At 43.8% G+C, this 15,803-nt stretch overlaps 2 protein-coding genes across 6 annotated transcripts in view; one reads left to right on the plus strand and one right to left on the minus strand.

Annotated features, from left to right (window-relative positions):
• ORAI1 (ORAI calcium release-activated calcium modulator 1) overlaps positions 1-11,432 on the plus strand; it is an 18,013-nt gene extending 6,581 nt beyond the window's left edge. The window contains exon 2 of the mRNA XM_008634049.2: positions 7,561-11,432. Coding sequence (XP_008632271.2) covers positions 7,561-8,127 — 567 coding nt within the window. The 3' untranslated portion in view covers positions 8,128-11,432. The remainder of the gene's footprint in view (positions 1-7,560) is intronic.
• The window catches only part of MORN3 (MORN repeat containing 3), a 16,678-nt gene continuing 12,200 nt past the window's right edge, over positions 11,326-15,803 (minus strand). For 4 of the 5 annotated variants that reach the window (XM_017734804.1, XM_017734805.1, XM_017734803.1 and 1 more), the window contains 2 exons: positions 13,220-13,404; positions 11,326-11,409 (listed from right to left, as the gene is read on the minus strand). In XM_017734804.1, the coding sequence (XP_017590293.1) occupies positions 11,341-11,409; positions 13,220-13,404 (254 nt within the window). In that variant the 3' untranslated portion in view covers positions 11,326-11,340. Of the gene's footprint in view, positions 11,410-13,219; positions 13,405-14,279; positions 14,374-15,803 lie in introns of those variants that run through there. The other variant, XM_017734802.1, reaches the window with a different exon arrangement.

The following is a 15,803-nucleotide window of genomic DNA, read 5'->3' on the forward strand; positions in this document are numbered from 1 at the left end:
AGCGCTCCCGGCAGTTCGTTTCGGTAGCTCGTTTGTTTTGGAGCGCTTCATGGCACGAGTTCAGAGCTGCCTCTCGGCTTTTATCTCCGCCAGATAGTGCAAGATTTGTTTGATTGTTACATATTTCCCCCACGGAGGATGCTCGGGACCGCAGAAGCCGCGGTGCCCGCCGCGTGTACCGTGGGCAGCTCCCCGGGGCGCTGAGTGCGGCGTCACCGTGCCGTGTTTCGGGGTGTCGGGAGCGAAGGGGCCGCGCACGGAGCCCCGCGGCGCTGCCCGGGTTGCGGGGCTTCCATGCCGCTCTTCTCCCAGACCGCGCGCCTTGCGCTGCGAGGGCAGGGGCAGCTCTTGCACTGGACCTGCTTTTAGATAACCAAGAAATACAACTGATTAAAGTTGGTGGTGCCACTCAGACTCATCCATCATCAGTCCTTTGCAGTTGAGAGGTTTCTGGTTTTTATTTAAGGAAAACTAGGGTGTTGCTTAGTTTGGAGTGTTTTGCGTGGTTTAGAAACAGTTTTTTTGTTCGTGTGTGTTTTCTTTCGAGTTTGATGTGAAGCACAGTGTAGTAGCCCGAATTGTGTCATATGGAAGCTCCATTTAGTTTGAAATACAGTAACTCACAGACTTCCTCATCTGCCCAGACCTCTGACATGCAAAGCTGCAAACTCTGTCCTCGGCCCCTTTATGCAGCTGTTACGAATCCTTCACGGTTTATAAATTCGGAATTTCACTCCTCTGACTCGCTTTAGTTTGATTTTTTGCCCCGCTTGTAACAAACTGAACATTTTCAGCCGTTGAATCTACTCCTTTCCAGAGCCATTGTTCCAATGATGCTGTTGGAAAACACAGCAGCCTCCTGACGGTCAAATAAATGTCACTGTCCTCCTTCAATGGCTAAAAACAGACCACAACTCTTCGGGAGGTGGTGGAGTGCTGCTCGTTTGACTGACAGGCAGCTGTGTTCATGCGTTTGAGTCGGTTCTCCTGGGGTAACACGCATCCGGCAGGGAGCTCACAAGCCGCTTCTGATAATGAGTTTTCCTTGTTGAACACTCGTTCTGCCGTCTCAGAGCAGTTTGAGGCTGCTTGAGTCAGGCCTCTACGTAGAGAGAGAACATGGGAAAAAAGTAGTTTGTTGGGTTTTACAGATTTTCTTTTAAGGGAGGGTGCATCTCAGTTAATGTAAATCCTATTATTTTAAGGTCATACTCAATGTCTTGAATTCCTTTGGGTTTTCTCTAAATATATGGTATGTGGACTCTCAAAATCCGTGGATACATGAGGTGAGGCTTCTGCTTGTTTCTCAATTCTTTAGAATTCTGGGGGTTCAGTCTCCTGCTGTTGAAAACCGCTGCTTTTGAATTTGTTGCTTACAGTATTTCAGGAAAAAGCCACTTTGTTTCAATTAACAAAATCTCTAATTGCCAGGAATGTTACATGTGAACATTCATGTTTTAGTTTTTCCAAGCTCCCCCTCAAAAAAATGCACTTCTTTTCTTCCTTTAACGAGTTCAGCGTGGAAATCCACCCCTAGTCTCTTCAGTTGTGCACTGACAGACCTAGTCCTACTCCTCTAGCCAAGACTTCCTAATCGAATTTCAGAAGAGATGAGTTAAATTTCGAATATTTTTAGATTTCTTTTAAAAACTTTGTTTATCTTTCAGAGTTGTCCCTCTGCCTTGAAAAGCTGAGCTGTTTTGCTGTCACGCCTGTGCATTGTTTACTGACTGCAGTTCTTTGGCACCTGATACTTGAACAAAATGCTGCTGAAGTACAGTCTAGTCTTGGACCAAAGCTGACAACAGCAATGAAGGGTCATTGTTCCTCTCTTTTCCTTATCAGGCAAGGAAGAAAGAGGTTAAGTGACACATCCAGGACCACCCAGTGAATTGATGGGAATTGTCAGGAGTGGAGTCTGCTGGTTTCCATGCCAGCCCCACTGATCCTTGCTCTTTGATTAGACAGTACTTGCGTCCTCTAGTAAAAACTAAGTTTATCTCCGCTGAACTGTTCCGTTTTTTTGGACTATTTTTGTGTCAAACTGCAGCCATTTTGCGAAGTTTATTCCCTCAGGATTGGTGATGTATACCCTGGTGGAATGAGGCATGCCAAAGGCAAGGGATCGCTCAGACAGTGAGGTGGAGTATGAAACGCTCAGCCAGGTTTCAAACCCTGAAGTGTTATGTTTCCTCAGAAAATATTAAAAACCTGTTTTACAATTAGTTTTGTTTCAGACATCAGGATTTGCCACCGTAAGTGAGCTTCAGAAACAGTTGTAGGGGCTGGTGATGGCAACTGATGTGAGAGCTGAGCTCCCCCCAGTAAACCTGAGCATTTTTTTCACTCAGGTTTCCATGGATGCTGTCATCCAGTGCCACATGTCCAAGGGAAAATCCATGAAGTTTATAATCTTCATTTAGTATACTTTTCCAATTTATGGAGCCAGCAAGTAATATCACCCCCCTAAATTGTTAGAGGTAAAGAAAGAAATTGTACATTGTAGGGTGTGTGTAGTCCATGAAAGAATGGAGGATTCCTTCCATACATCACATATTTCTCACTTCTGTATTAGAGCCCAGATATTGTTGTGTGATCTTCCCTCTCATGCCTGGCTTTATCTGTTTTTATTTCTCAATCCAGTTTATTTGAATGTGGGAAATAGTTTGCAGATTGTATCCAACACTGCAAGCACCAGCTCATCTGCACCTACAGCAGCAGAGTCAAGAGCTTCACAGTGAACAGGCTGCTGGCAGGTTATTTTTGTTTGAACAATTATTCTGACTTGGCATCATTTTGTCACCAGGGATACATCACACAGTAGCATGACAATGTCACGATATGGGAGTCAGAAATCGTAGGAAAGCTGTTAATTGCCAATAGTCATAAAACCAGAAGACTCAACATCTCCTCCTGCCACCAGTTAAAAGCTTTGTGAAAAGAACTGAGTCAGAGTTAGGGGTCTGAATTATACACTGTGGTTGGCTTCCTTATATGTAGGATTCAGATGATGATATTTACTAGGCAGCAGTTTTCTTTTAAATCTCTCTAGTGATCCAGGCTGGCTGGGCTTTGACTAGATGGGGATATATATGCTTCAGATATTGAATATCATCAAAGAATTGTCAACTCTTGCCTTTGAAATATGGCCCGTACGGTCTCCTGAAGACAGCTTCAGTCGTGTTCTGCAGAAGACTGACTGTGGTGATAAATATTTCTGAAACTGATTTCCATAACAGTTGATGCTGAGGTAAGGTTAGGTGGGACCTGGGGCCGCTGGTGTCAGAGCTGTACAGGTGCTCAACACAGTATTGTCCTTGTCCAGTAAAGGTCACTTTGCTTTTCTAAATACTGAAACAGTCTCTATAGAAGTTTTTTAGCGGCATGTAGCTGGGTTGCTGGTAGAATAACATGAAACAATGGCATTTTGTAACCTGCAGGAAAGAGGCGCAGTTTTGTGGTTTCTGCTTCCATGTAGCCTTCTGTAATGCTACTGCACTTACAGGTTAGAGCTGCGCTGGAGAATCTTCCCCCACACAAGAAGTTTCTTTTATTCCAGTCACGAAAGGGAAGTTTTGTGCCTCCTTTGAACATCCCTGTCTCGAGGTTATAGACAAGCAAAGTAGGCAGTGTGGAGTATTTGGGGCTCTTGCTGTTCTGTCTTGGAGCAGCTGTAAGTGGCTGCTGTAGTTTGGAGGATGTAAAGGGGATACTGAGCCTCTGGATAACCTGAACTTGTACTTACTGAATAGATTTGCTGTAAGTTACACTGCGTGGAGGGGTGCTACCTCCTCAAGATGCATTTGCTCCAATCACACGGGTATTGCCTTTTCTTGTTGGCTAGCAAAATAAAATGAAATCCTATATTTGTATTCCAGTGTCAGCATCAGCAAATATTAATGTGTTTTGCCATTCTGCAGCATACAGTAATCTGCAGTCAAGATCCTGGACTAATGGATAAATGATGCTTAGTTTCCCTTCTGTATGAAACCAGTAAATAAGATCATTATTTTGACTTATCTGTTTTTAATTTCCGGTAAGTTATTCTGGCTCATACAGAGTCTCTGTATGAGTTGTTTATAACTCTTTATGAATGGTGCAGACAGTCTGTGAGAGCCTGGCTCTGTGCCTCTGCCTCTGGAGTGAATAGTAGTCAGGAAAACAGGGAGCCAGCCAGAGGAGCTGATTCCCAGTGATGCTGTGACACTCGGCTCATTATTGAGTTTCCTCTGTGGTCCCACCCATAGACAAGCAATGATGGATGGACCCTCAAAAATGCAGTTGTGATGTTTGATCAACACAGCTTTCTTTTCAGCCATTCCAGTGCTAGACTGTATAAAATGCAGTCCCAGTTCAGGGTTATGTTCCCACCAACCTGAGCTCAGAGGCATCTTTGTGGGGAAGGGGAAGAAAGGAAGTCATCTATAAATTATAGCTCATAGATAATACAGATTTACTTGAGATAAAGCTTTTTATTTCCTTTTCTCTACAGCACTGTCTACTGATTCTGAAAAAGATGTAAGCCTGTGATTTTAATTTAAAAGCAGGGGCTTTATTTAAGCCCCTCTGGTCGAATAAGACATGAGAGCATTATGAATAAGTAAGTGAAATGAACTTGGTCAAGGTATTGTACTTTAAAAGAAGTTGAAGTGCAGATTCTTCTAGAGGGCAAGTTGTTAAATTTTTTGCACTGTGGTAGTAATTAGGCTGCTGTGACTGAAATCCAGGACTGTTGAAGGCTTAACAAGGTTATGTGCCAGAATTCAGTTATATTCTGAAAACATCTGAATACCCACTGTTTTTAGGCTTATGAGAGCTTCAGTCTTGTGTCTTGATGCTATGAGTCCTTTAGTTTTGTCAAGAAGCTGTACTTCAGATGTACAGCTTTGGCAAGAGCCATAGTAAATCTGTCAGTCATATCTGTAGGATGATCTGAAGTTAAAGTTAGCTCTTCTTTGAACCAGGGATTAGCCCAGATGACCTCCTGAGGTGTCTTCCAGCCCGTGTGTTACACTGTGACTACGCAGCAAGGCCGGGCACTTGCAGCATGGCAGCTGCACGGTCAAATCATGCAGCAAATGCTCAGAGAAGCTTTGAAAGTGGTGAAGGAGAAGGTGCTAAAAGTGTTGTATTGGAAAGTGTGCAGCCACTGACGACAGTTCCTGCCCTGAGCAGCTCTTCTGAACAAGTAGAGCAGGAACATATCCTGCCTAGAACATCAGCGTGTACCTGTGAGTTCAGGCTTTATATAAATTTGGATCATATCAGATGACCTCACCAGGGCCCTGTTCTTGCAGGTATTACTTTACAAGAGCAGTTGTGATCTGTTTATTTTGAAATTGCAGCATGAGCAAAGGAGGGAAGAACTTCTGACACTGCATCATTGTTAGAAAACAGGCACAGGCCCTCATGGTGAAAAATGAAGCTTTTTGTTTTAGGTGCCTGGCTCAAGCTTGGCCCAGGAAGTAAACTCAGAGTTGAAAAGAGTTGGCAGCTTTTCTGCTAGTTTACACTGAAAGAGTTCCCAAATTAGCTTCACTGAGAGTTTGAGGAGACAGAAAACATGAACTGATTTTTCACTTATGGGTCAGGCTGTCTGCCAGACATGAACACGAGGTGTTCAAAATCAGATGCTTGATATCATTAGTATGGAGGCATTGATTAATGGAAATACAAAATGTCTTCAATATTTGGTAAACTAAATACATCAGTTCTTAAAAGAAAATAAAGTCTTCCTCTCATGAAGCTCTTCAGTGCCATGTTTGTGTTATCATACTAAGTACTAGGATAAAGGATTAAAGTGTCTTGCCATGCTTTGAATCTAGGAACAGCAGAAGACTTACAAGAAAAATCTTTACGTACGAAAATGAATCCTCAGTGGTGAAGGATTGCAATTGTTCTGTGAAAAACACAGGAAGCCCAACATCCCACGAGTATGTTGGGACTTAACAAGCAATCTTGCAGAAGAGAGACCTGACAAGCAAATGCTTATCCTCTCAAATGTGAAGTTTCCCACAGCTGAAAAATGGTATTTTTAAATCCTTGAGCAAGGACTGTATGTGCATTAATATAACTTCTTGTTGAGTTTCTTGTAACACGTGGAAACTGCTTACTAGTTGGCTGGGTGGTTTGGCTTATGACAATAAAAGGTTTCAATAAAGGAATTAAAAAATTGGCAAATGGCCTCAAATGCCTGTTGAAACATGTCTGAGCAAAACCCCGGGTTGCCTTAATATATTGGGTGCATTAGTGATTCAGAGTTCTGGTGTCCTGGAACATACGTAAGAAGATGGGATCCAGGACTAGGTTAGCCTGGCTCAGCTCTTGCAAAATAGTGAGGTTTGAATGTTCCTGCTGCTTTTGCAGCTGTCTTTGGGCCCTAGTTTCCATGCCTCCCTGCATCCATATCACTCATGAATTTTTCTTCCTATCAGCTTGATGTGCTTATATTTCAGATTGGTGTCAGGTTTTTTCCTCTGCATTTTACCTGTATTTTGTCTGTTTAATGAGTTCCTTTGAGAAAGAGCACTAAATGTGGAGACCGTGGTGCATTATTTCCTCTTTGGAACTGTCCTTTGTCTGAAAGGCAAATTTACCAGGAAAGATCATTTCAGGAGAGCTGTTGGGATTGATGTCACTCATCAATTGCACGTATGCATAAAACCACCTGGCAGTTTTTAAACCAGTTAAAAGGCATTGTAGTTCATTTGCTTTATCAGAAATATCCCAGCTGGTTTTATGAGTTTCCTAGTGCTGTTATTGAATGCTGATTTTTTTACTCCTTAGGCAAAGACATGCTTGGAGATCTAAGATTATAAAAGGGCATGGCCGCATATGGTAGTGGAAGGCTGGAGCATCTTCATGAGTAGCCTCATCTTTGGGGGAGCAATGATGCCTGGGAGCACTGTGTTATCTTTTCTGGAGACATTGTCTTTCCTCCAGCTTCTTAACAGGCTTGCTTGGCTGCCATGGGCATTTTGGAGACTTTCATGTTGTGAATCTGTGTTCCAGAGTCTGCTTAAATACTTTAGTGAAAGAATCTAGCTGAGAGCTCCCTGAGAGCTCCATGGAAAGGTGATTCTTCAGCAGAAAGGTTTCTGCACTTTAGAACTTAAACCCAAATATCCAAGGAGAAAGGACCACTGAGGCTGTTTCAGCAGTTCCCTGCCTTTGCAGCCTTTTGTGTTACACTTCAAAAGACTTTGTAAGTGAAAGATCAAAAGCTGCGTCTTCAATTTAACATAAAAGAAGAAATATTTCACTTGAGTGCAAGTATGCTGTTCATAAGGGTCAGCTGTTTTGCTGGCATGAGCTGGAGGTGGCAAGGTGGTTGTGGGTTTGCTCTACAACAGAACAGTAAGTGTGAAAACAGCGGCCTTTGCTTGATAGCTCAGACCTAAACGTGGACTTCATGAAAAGCGTGCAGATTGACATGAAGAGGAATGTAAATTACTCTGTTTGGATCAGATGATCTTCCAGAAACAAAGTGTAAACTTTGAATGACCTACAGTCAAATAATATATGATGTAGGTAACTGCATCTGTCTCCCTTCCTTTTCAGGTGGCTATGGTGGAAGTTCAGCTCGATGCAGAACACGACTACCCTCAGGGGCTCTTGATAGCCTTCAGTGCCTGCACGACTGTGCTTGTTGCAGTTCACCTTTTTGCACTCATGATAAGTACCTGCATTCTTCCAAACATAGAGGCTGTTAGCAATGTGCATAACCTCAACTCTGTCAAGGAATCTCCTCACGAGCGTATGCACCGGCACATTGAGCTCGCGTGGGCATTTTCCACTGTCATTGGGACTTTGCTCTTTCTTGCAGAGGTGGTGTTACTGTGCTGGGTGAAGTTCCTTCCTTTAAAGAAGAAAACTGACAGCACCCCACAGAGCAACAGTTCTACCATCACATCAGGACAGGCAGCAGCCATTGCATCGACGTCCATTATGGTGCCCTTTGGATTGATTTTCATTGTGTTTGCAGTCCACTTCTACCGGTCACTGGTGAGCCATAAAACAGACAGGCAGTTTCAGGAACTCAATGAACTTGCTGAATTTGCACGGCTCCAGGATCAGCTGGATCACAGAGGTGATACTGTCACCTCAGCCGTCACCAATTTTGCATAAACCTGCACTTAAGAAGATAAACCCGCTATCCTGCTTCTGCCTTATGGTGACTCCCTGTGGATGAACTGGTCAAACTGCTGATTACCATTTAAAGAATAATTATAAATATTGTTCTAACCCTTTAGAGAAGGAAAAAATGTTCCTTTCATACAAGTTTTGCTATCTGAAGGAACGGAAGTTGGGGTGTGATTGCACTGTGTGTGCAGCCCTCCTCCTGTGATCACTGTCTCGCATCTTTCTCATTAATGCTGAATGGTGGCTGTATAAATACATGGAAAATAACATTGTACATTTGGGTATTTGTTAGGCATGGATAGAGAAGTTGTGGGGTTTTTTTCTCTGTTTATCTGATGTTGGCATTTACTAGAAGATACTGCTTGTCCTACCCATATTGCATGGCATGATACAAATTACTTGGGACATGCAGCAATTAGCGCTTGGTTTCAGCGCTAGCGCTGCTCTCCCTGGAAAGCTTGACAGATGGTAGGAGTGAAAGCTTTCCCACCACTTTCCCCAGTATGTTTTGCTGCCAAGTAATTATTACTTTGCTGATTTCTCCAGTGCCTTTTTCCCGTGGCACTTACACATTTTGTAACTTGCTAAACACCCAGGACTAGACTTACTGCAATGTGGTGTGGCCACATGAGTAGGAATGAGACTCAACTCTTCCGTGGAAGAAAATAAAAGCAATAACTGTTTTAAAGTTCTCATGAGCTGGCACATACTATCTGGAGAGATAGATTTGCCTGTTTCTCATTTAAGAATCTTTTTTAAAAAAGATGGAACTAGATGGAAATTATCACTGGATAATTTTTTTTTGCTTGAAAATCAGAACCACTGCTGTTTTTTTTCCAAGCCAAAGTAGTAATTATTTTATACTTTTATATTGAAAATATATTTTTAATAAACCCTCAGAAACAAGCAGCAAAAGGTGCTTTCTCTGTGTTGGATTCCCAAGTAATTAGCTATGCCTTGGTCTTCCTTGTTTAGAAAAGTGTTCTCCTTGCTGAAGTATTTAATAACTCATTATACATTTTTTGCTTCCAAAGGATCTGGAAGACAACTTTTCTTGATGTATATTTATTTATGGAAGTAGGTTATTTGTGATTAATATTGCTGCTTTCTTTCAGACACCTCTGTGACACCAAGGCTACTGTGTTGTTCATTTCCTCTCTAGGCAAAAACTTCCATTTGGTCTCCTAGGTAAGAGGCTTGTCCAAGAAAGATTCCAGCAGTTGTCCTGGGCTGCTTCAGTAATTCTGGCTATGTCTAGGAGTTGAATTTTTTGGAACACAGTTCTTCTATGGAGTAGCTTTGGGCTTTAATGGGTAAAAGCTGTTTTTTGAACACAAACTTGAGACAAGTTTCAAGCCAAAGGGAAGAAAACTTGACATCCCTGTCGTAGCTATCACTGTGGAATAGAAACCTGGGATTTTGCTGTGAGTCAGGAGGGACTGTGATAGTACAGTAAGCTGTGCCTAACAGCCTGGGCTGAACGTGGTCTCTCACACCAACCTCCATCTCAGGTTATCCCAACGTACTTGCAAATTGTGGGAAGTGCCTGTGGAGTTCAGGTGCAGAGTGTGGTTACTACGGGAGCAGATGGGGACTGATCTCACCTGTCAGCAGCACTGCAGTGCAAAGTGCTGACAAGGTCACCTGTGGTGCCTTTGTATTCTAAAAACATAACTATAAAAAAAACACAACAAAAACCTGCTGGGTTGTTTGGTTTTTCAGCAGCAGTCATGGTTCACAAGCAGCAAACAGCTTTCCACTTGGTGTTTTCACAGGTCCTGTCATACAGAGGCTAAACTGGATTTTCTCAGCTCTGCCATTACATGCTTCAAATATATTCTATTCCTAAAGTAAATCTGATGATGAGGATTGTAACTACAGGCTCACAGGTGCTCGTTCATGGAGCCCTGGAGGCATCGCTTTAGTAAAGGCAATAAGGAAGCAGCATTCCAAACCACAAAATCTTGGTAGTAGGCACAAAATGTATTTTCCCATCCTTTACTGGAATACTAGTTCTGTCTTGGGGAAACAGGCCCCTAAATGCCCCCACTAAAGGAAGAAAACCTGACTTGGTATTCACACTAGAGTAACTGATTGAAAGGGTGTGGTCAGGTGTAAAAATTTTACTTGTCTGTAAATTTTGTATTTAGAAGTTACATGGTTCTGAATGGATGTCCAGAAAATCAGTTTTCAAAGTTTATTTTGTAAAATTCCTTGCTGTCCTGGATAAGTAACTGAATTTCTCTTTGATTTGTGGATCTTTTACAACAGGACTGAGAAGTGTGGGGTTTTCTTGTTGTTTAAAAGATACAGAATTAGAAACTAGTGGGACAAGGTTATTTTTCGTTTTCTCAAGCTGGTAGGCTCTGAGCTAATGGCGCTGTTATTACAGCTAATTTTCTGACTATTTTCTGCACTTTAAGCCATGATATCAAGTATGTTTTTCTCATTTTCCACCTGTGGAAATGGTCATGAAAGTTACACCTTGGGTACCTTCGTGACTGTGTACCCAGGCAGTAACCAGACACAAACACGTGGATCTAAACATTGAGTGCACTTAAAATTTTTTTATCCCTTATTTATACTAACGGTGTTAGGCATTTACCTCAATCATTTTAAACATTGGTTATTGTATATCACTTATTTGGGTATAAAATACTTTCATGAAATAAAATATACTCAATTGTTGCGGATTATTTGGTATCTAGAGGCCTAAAATACACTTGTTAATTGAAACATGAGCTGTTGTAACTTCAAAAGACATCTTGGGTCACAGGTATGTATTGGGCTATGTTTGGGGGCAGTGGAGGACACAAATACTTGATTGTATTTTTCTGTGTGCTTTTAGAACACATACTAGAAACCCTCCTTCTCTAAAGCAAAGACCTCGAAACCAACAGGAGGGTGATTTCTTTGCAGGAGGAATAAGTCAGAGGAGCTGCGCGAAGAGTCGCTCTGCCTTTCTTGCAGCGTTTTGGTGCTTGTCTTTTGGGGTTTTTTCCACTTAATTTTTTTCTTTTCCAAAATAATGGGGGTGGGAAGAGGCTACTGAGCAGAATGAAGTGTACCTGAGCAGCCTTGAGGGAAGGGTGAGGCAGACCACGACACGATAACCACAGTGTGGATTTGAGACTCGGAGGAATAAACAACCAAGGATCGTTTTCTTAAATTTTTTTTTTTTTCTTCAGCATCTGGTTATTAATTATGGCTGTCATCAAACATTGCCTGGGCCTCTGCTAAAACACCAGCTGGATCATGTAGTTCAATCTAAATAAAAAGAATACAAATCAGTTATGCAGTGTAATTGAAGAAGCTTAAGGTTTTATAGATCTTGATTACTTGAGCATTATTGGAGAGTCTCCCACATATCAGGACTTCAGCTCATATTGCAGCCTTTCAATTATTGTTCTGGAAACAACTATACTCACTTTATTTTATTAGTGTGTTGTACATCACTTCATCTCCTTGAAATAGCTCTGTGTGAGTGACTTTAACAAAACACACTCTTGGACAAAAGTGGCTTTGATTTGTAGCCTCTTGGGCCTCACCTCTAGTTTTAGTAAAGGGGGTGCTGGTGACAAAAGGCTTATGAAAACCTCAATTCAGTTTTTCTCCTTTTATCTATTAACTTCATATTCTGAGATCAACACATCTCTACCCTTTGAAAGCACTATAACAGCAGTGAAAGTTGGTGCTTTGTTTTTGCTTATAGAGCCGAAGAGAATTGGATCATCACTTGGTCTTCAGGGAGTTAAATAAACAGCCAGACTTGCACATCCTGCCTTAATGTACCAGCAGTTCATCCCAGGCTGTTGGGTTGTTGAGGCTCTTCTCAGTGACGTTTGACAAACCACATAAAGTAAATATTTTTAGCTACAGAAGTGCTGCTCCTTTCACTCTTTTTGCAAAATAGAGATTGTTTTTCCCTGGTGGGTATTTGGGATTTATTATTCTGCACTGCTGTGGGTGTGCCTGGTTCTTACAGGATTAACTGGCTTGTCAAAACTGTGCTCAAAGGGCCCTTGGTTATTGAAACCGGATTGTAAAAACAGGGGCAACAAAGATATAACAGCTGTGAGCTTCGGAAGTGGTGCGTGGTGTCATTTGGAACAGCCCTGGCCCTGGGCCAGAGGAAGGTGGGTGGCTTTACCTGCCCAGGGGCCATGCTATTCCCTGTGTTACTGGAGCAGAGTAGTGTGCTGTGGTTATCCAGGGTGGCTCTGCTTGGCTCTAAGTGAAGGGGAGCTTCCCCACCCCATCGTGCACTGACCAGCCCTTGGAAACTGATGCCTTTGTGTTTCACATCTGCAGTTTGCAGACCACGGAGGTTCAAGCTGGGACTCTTACGGACAGCTGTCACTTGGAGCCACAACTGTTCACTGCTGATTCCCATTTCCTGTCTTCATCCAAGGGCATGGAGTTGGGGACAGGCTCTCCTGTCCTCCAGGTCGTGCACCAAAGTGACACGCAAGGACCCTGGGGCTGCCAGGCTGGTGGCCCAGTGTGTCTTTGTCTCACCAAGTCTGTGGGATGGGAATAGGGCCTGGCTCTTCCTCTGCAGTGTGTGTCAGTCAAGGGAAAAGAGGAGCAGGGGATGTGAGCTCTAGGACACCATCTACCCACCTTGGGCCCAGGTGGGAAGCTGCACATGCCCCTCTGCCCTTGGGGCTGCTGGACACCGTGTGCCCTGACAGGGAGGAAAGAGCTGCTGTTCACCCTGAGCTGCTCGGGTTGCTGCAGGGTCTGCTCAGCCTCAGCACCTGGGCTTGGTGAAATCATTTGGTCTTGACGCAAATCCCACTATTGTCTCTGCCTGTATTGTCCCCGTTTCCTTTGTGCTGCATCAGGTCTCTGAGCGGTTCTGGTGCATGAGAACTGCATTTTTTCAGATGTAGGCAATTGGGAGGCTCCAGCAGAGGCTGCATGAGCTGTTAGTCCCTAGGGGCCATTTAGGACACTGCTGGCCAAAAGACTGAGCACACACCCCGTGGGGGAAATCTCTTGGGGAGTGAAATGCTACCTGGAGAGCTGACCCGAGCACTGATGAATGCAAACACCAAAATTTCCAAGCAATTACCTCTGGGAGTGGATACTGAGTAGGGGCTGGAGCGTTGTCTCTGCCAAAGTCAACCAGAACTCCACACTTCGGTATATCTGCTACCCAGATGCCTTCTAACTGCTGTCCCTTATCCAGGTAAAAGTATTTCCCTGGGCCATGCTTCTTGCCATCTTTCCAACCTCCTTCGTACCGATTTCCATTTGCTGCAATTAAATACATGAACAGACCTTGAAATTTGCACCATTTGGTTAAGGGGTTACAAATGAAATCAACAGAGCAAACCAGCAGAGATCATGTGTTTGGCTCCTCTTAGTAATTTCAAGGTGGCTGTGGCACTGTGTGTCATTTTGATTTTGCAGTGCTCCATTTGCTGTGCCACAGAGGGAGAAAATGCTGTAGAAGGAGCCCACACTTGCCCACTTGGAACCAGGACAGTGCTCACCTGCTTTGTTCTTCTCACAGTGATACTCATTCTTTGCTGACACAAGGAGCAAGTGTGCTCAGGGTAAGGGACTGGTCCCTGAGTCACTCTTCACAACAAGAAAAATTACAGGACACGAGTTTCAGATTTGTTACTGCAACAAATCACACAGGATCTCTGGCTTGAAGAAATTTGCTTGTCTGGGCAAGGAACAGAGCACTGATTGCTGTCCAGTCAAAATAATCTTGATTTCAAAGAATACTTTTAGTTAAGTTTTTCCTCAATGAATTACGGGGTGAGAATTGCTGTGAGAGTCTGAACGGTTCAGGCAGTCAGTTACAGACTGTTTTTCCAGCTGTACTGCTTGTCTTGGCATTTTTCTGCAAGTTGAGAGAGGCTTTTTTTGGGCTCTGTGCTGCTCTCCAGGAATCCACCCATCCATCACTAACAGGGAAAGTAGAGCTGCAAGGGGAAGAGAGCAGCCTCATTCATGGATGCTGGTTGAGAAGGGGCATCATACCCATGGTGACGCTGGAGCTGGGATACATCCAGACCACCCTGCTGTCACTAAGAGAGTCCTCTGCTCACCCCTTTTCCTACATACAGTGTTTCTAAGCCCAAACCCATGGGGATTTCTGACCATGTTAGTGGAAATACCTTTGAGTCTCAGCTGAACTCTGCCATTCTTCATCACAAGAAGTGGCTGAAATATCAGGGCACACCACATGGTGCTGCAGAGATAGCCAGGATGCTGTAAGGGAAGAGGGAAAAACCAAAAATGCTTCTGGAGAATGTAGCTGCTGGGCTGCTCAGGCAGGGTCTGGTTTACAGGCTGGAGCTATGGTGATGGTTATCTGCAACCTTGATTTGGTTTTGTGCTTATCTGCAGCACCAACGTGCCCTGCCCACAGGGGTGGGAGCAGCTTGGCTTTTGCACTCCAGCCACCAACAAGTGAGAAACCACCAAAATCACAGCCCTGGCTGAAAGGAGGGGGCAGCGAACGCCCTGACTGCACTGTGGTGCCCAGCTGCTCCCATCTGCTCTCCTCCCAGAGCACCCGAGGCTGTGTTGCTCACAACCATGATCCCTGTGGATGCGAAGTGCTCTGGTACAAAGCTGTTGGGGAATGGATGTAGCAGAGGCGGCAGATCAGCACGGTGCTCTCAGCCAATCTCACCCTCACCGGGCACGCTGCCACTACAAGCAATTTAATCTTGAGCTGCAGCTCATCGTGACCTCCACTGAAGAACTCCTTTTCTTTCACATGGCAAAGCTGCTGGCACGTGGGCGCACTTCCAGCAGCTGAGCTGAATGCATTAAGCTCGTGGGTATGAAATAATTGCTCCGGCTAATTTTAACCAAAAGGAATCCAGCTAACAATCAGTCAGAGGCTACGCTGGAGGCAACTGGGCTCTGAAATGGTTCATCAGCCACAGCTCAGCCTGCAGGGGCTGTTAGTTTATAACTAACAGGGCCTTTGATGGGAGCACAGCAGATCAGTGGAAGATTCCCTCTGGAAGCGGGTGCTGATTTCATCCGGATGAGCCATTGGTCCAAAGCGAGAGAGCACAGTCATGCATGTGCTGTGCAGTGAAGGTCATGCTCATTCCTCCCAGCTGCTTTGCTTAGCTAATTACTCGCCTTGAGATCACTTCCAAGCAAAAAAATAGAATAGATGAATAATAATATGGAGATAATATTTCTTCAGATGTTCTTGGAATGCTGTGCCTGGTATTACAGAGATTTTTGGGATTCTTGGCTTTGGGAAAAAATGTGTTAAAGTCCAAGGGGAAAAAATTTAAATTTCTGTATTTATGCTGAGATTGGCCCTAACATTTCCAATCCATGATGTGCTTGGTGTTATTTATGGAAAAGGATTGTGTACTAATGAAACCCCTGTGTTCACTCAACATGAGCCACTGTCGGAAGCAGACAGAGGGGATGGAGTGAACACAAAAAGAAAACTGTTGTTGTTTTTTTTTTCCTGTGCTGGAAACTGGACTCTTCTTTGGTATGCAGAGCTAGAAAGCCTGTCTGGCAAAGTGCCTGGCTTGAAAAGAGAGATTTGCTCTTCTCTGACCCAACAGTATATTATCTCTAACCCGAACCATCCCAGTCATTTAAATGTAAATCACAGCAAAAGTAGGCTTTCGTGCGTGTGGGCTTATGGGCCCTTGCTC

Source organism: Corvus brachyrhynchos, unplaced genomic scaffold (genome assembly GCF_000691975.1).
Source record: "Corvus brachyrhynchos isolate BGI_N302 unplaced genomic scaffold, ASM69197v1 scaffold114, whole genome shotgun sequence".
NCBI classification, from domain to species: domain Eukaryota; kingdom Metazoa; phylum Chordata; class Aves; order Passeriformes; family Corvidae; genus Corvus; species Corvus brachyrhynchos.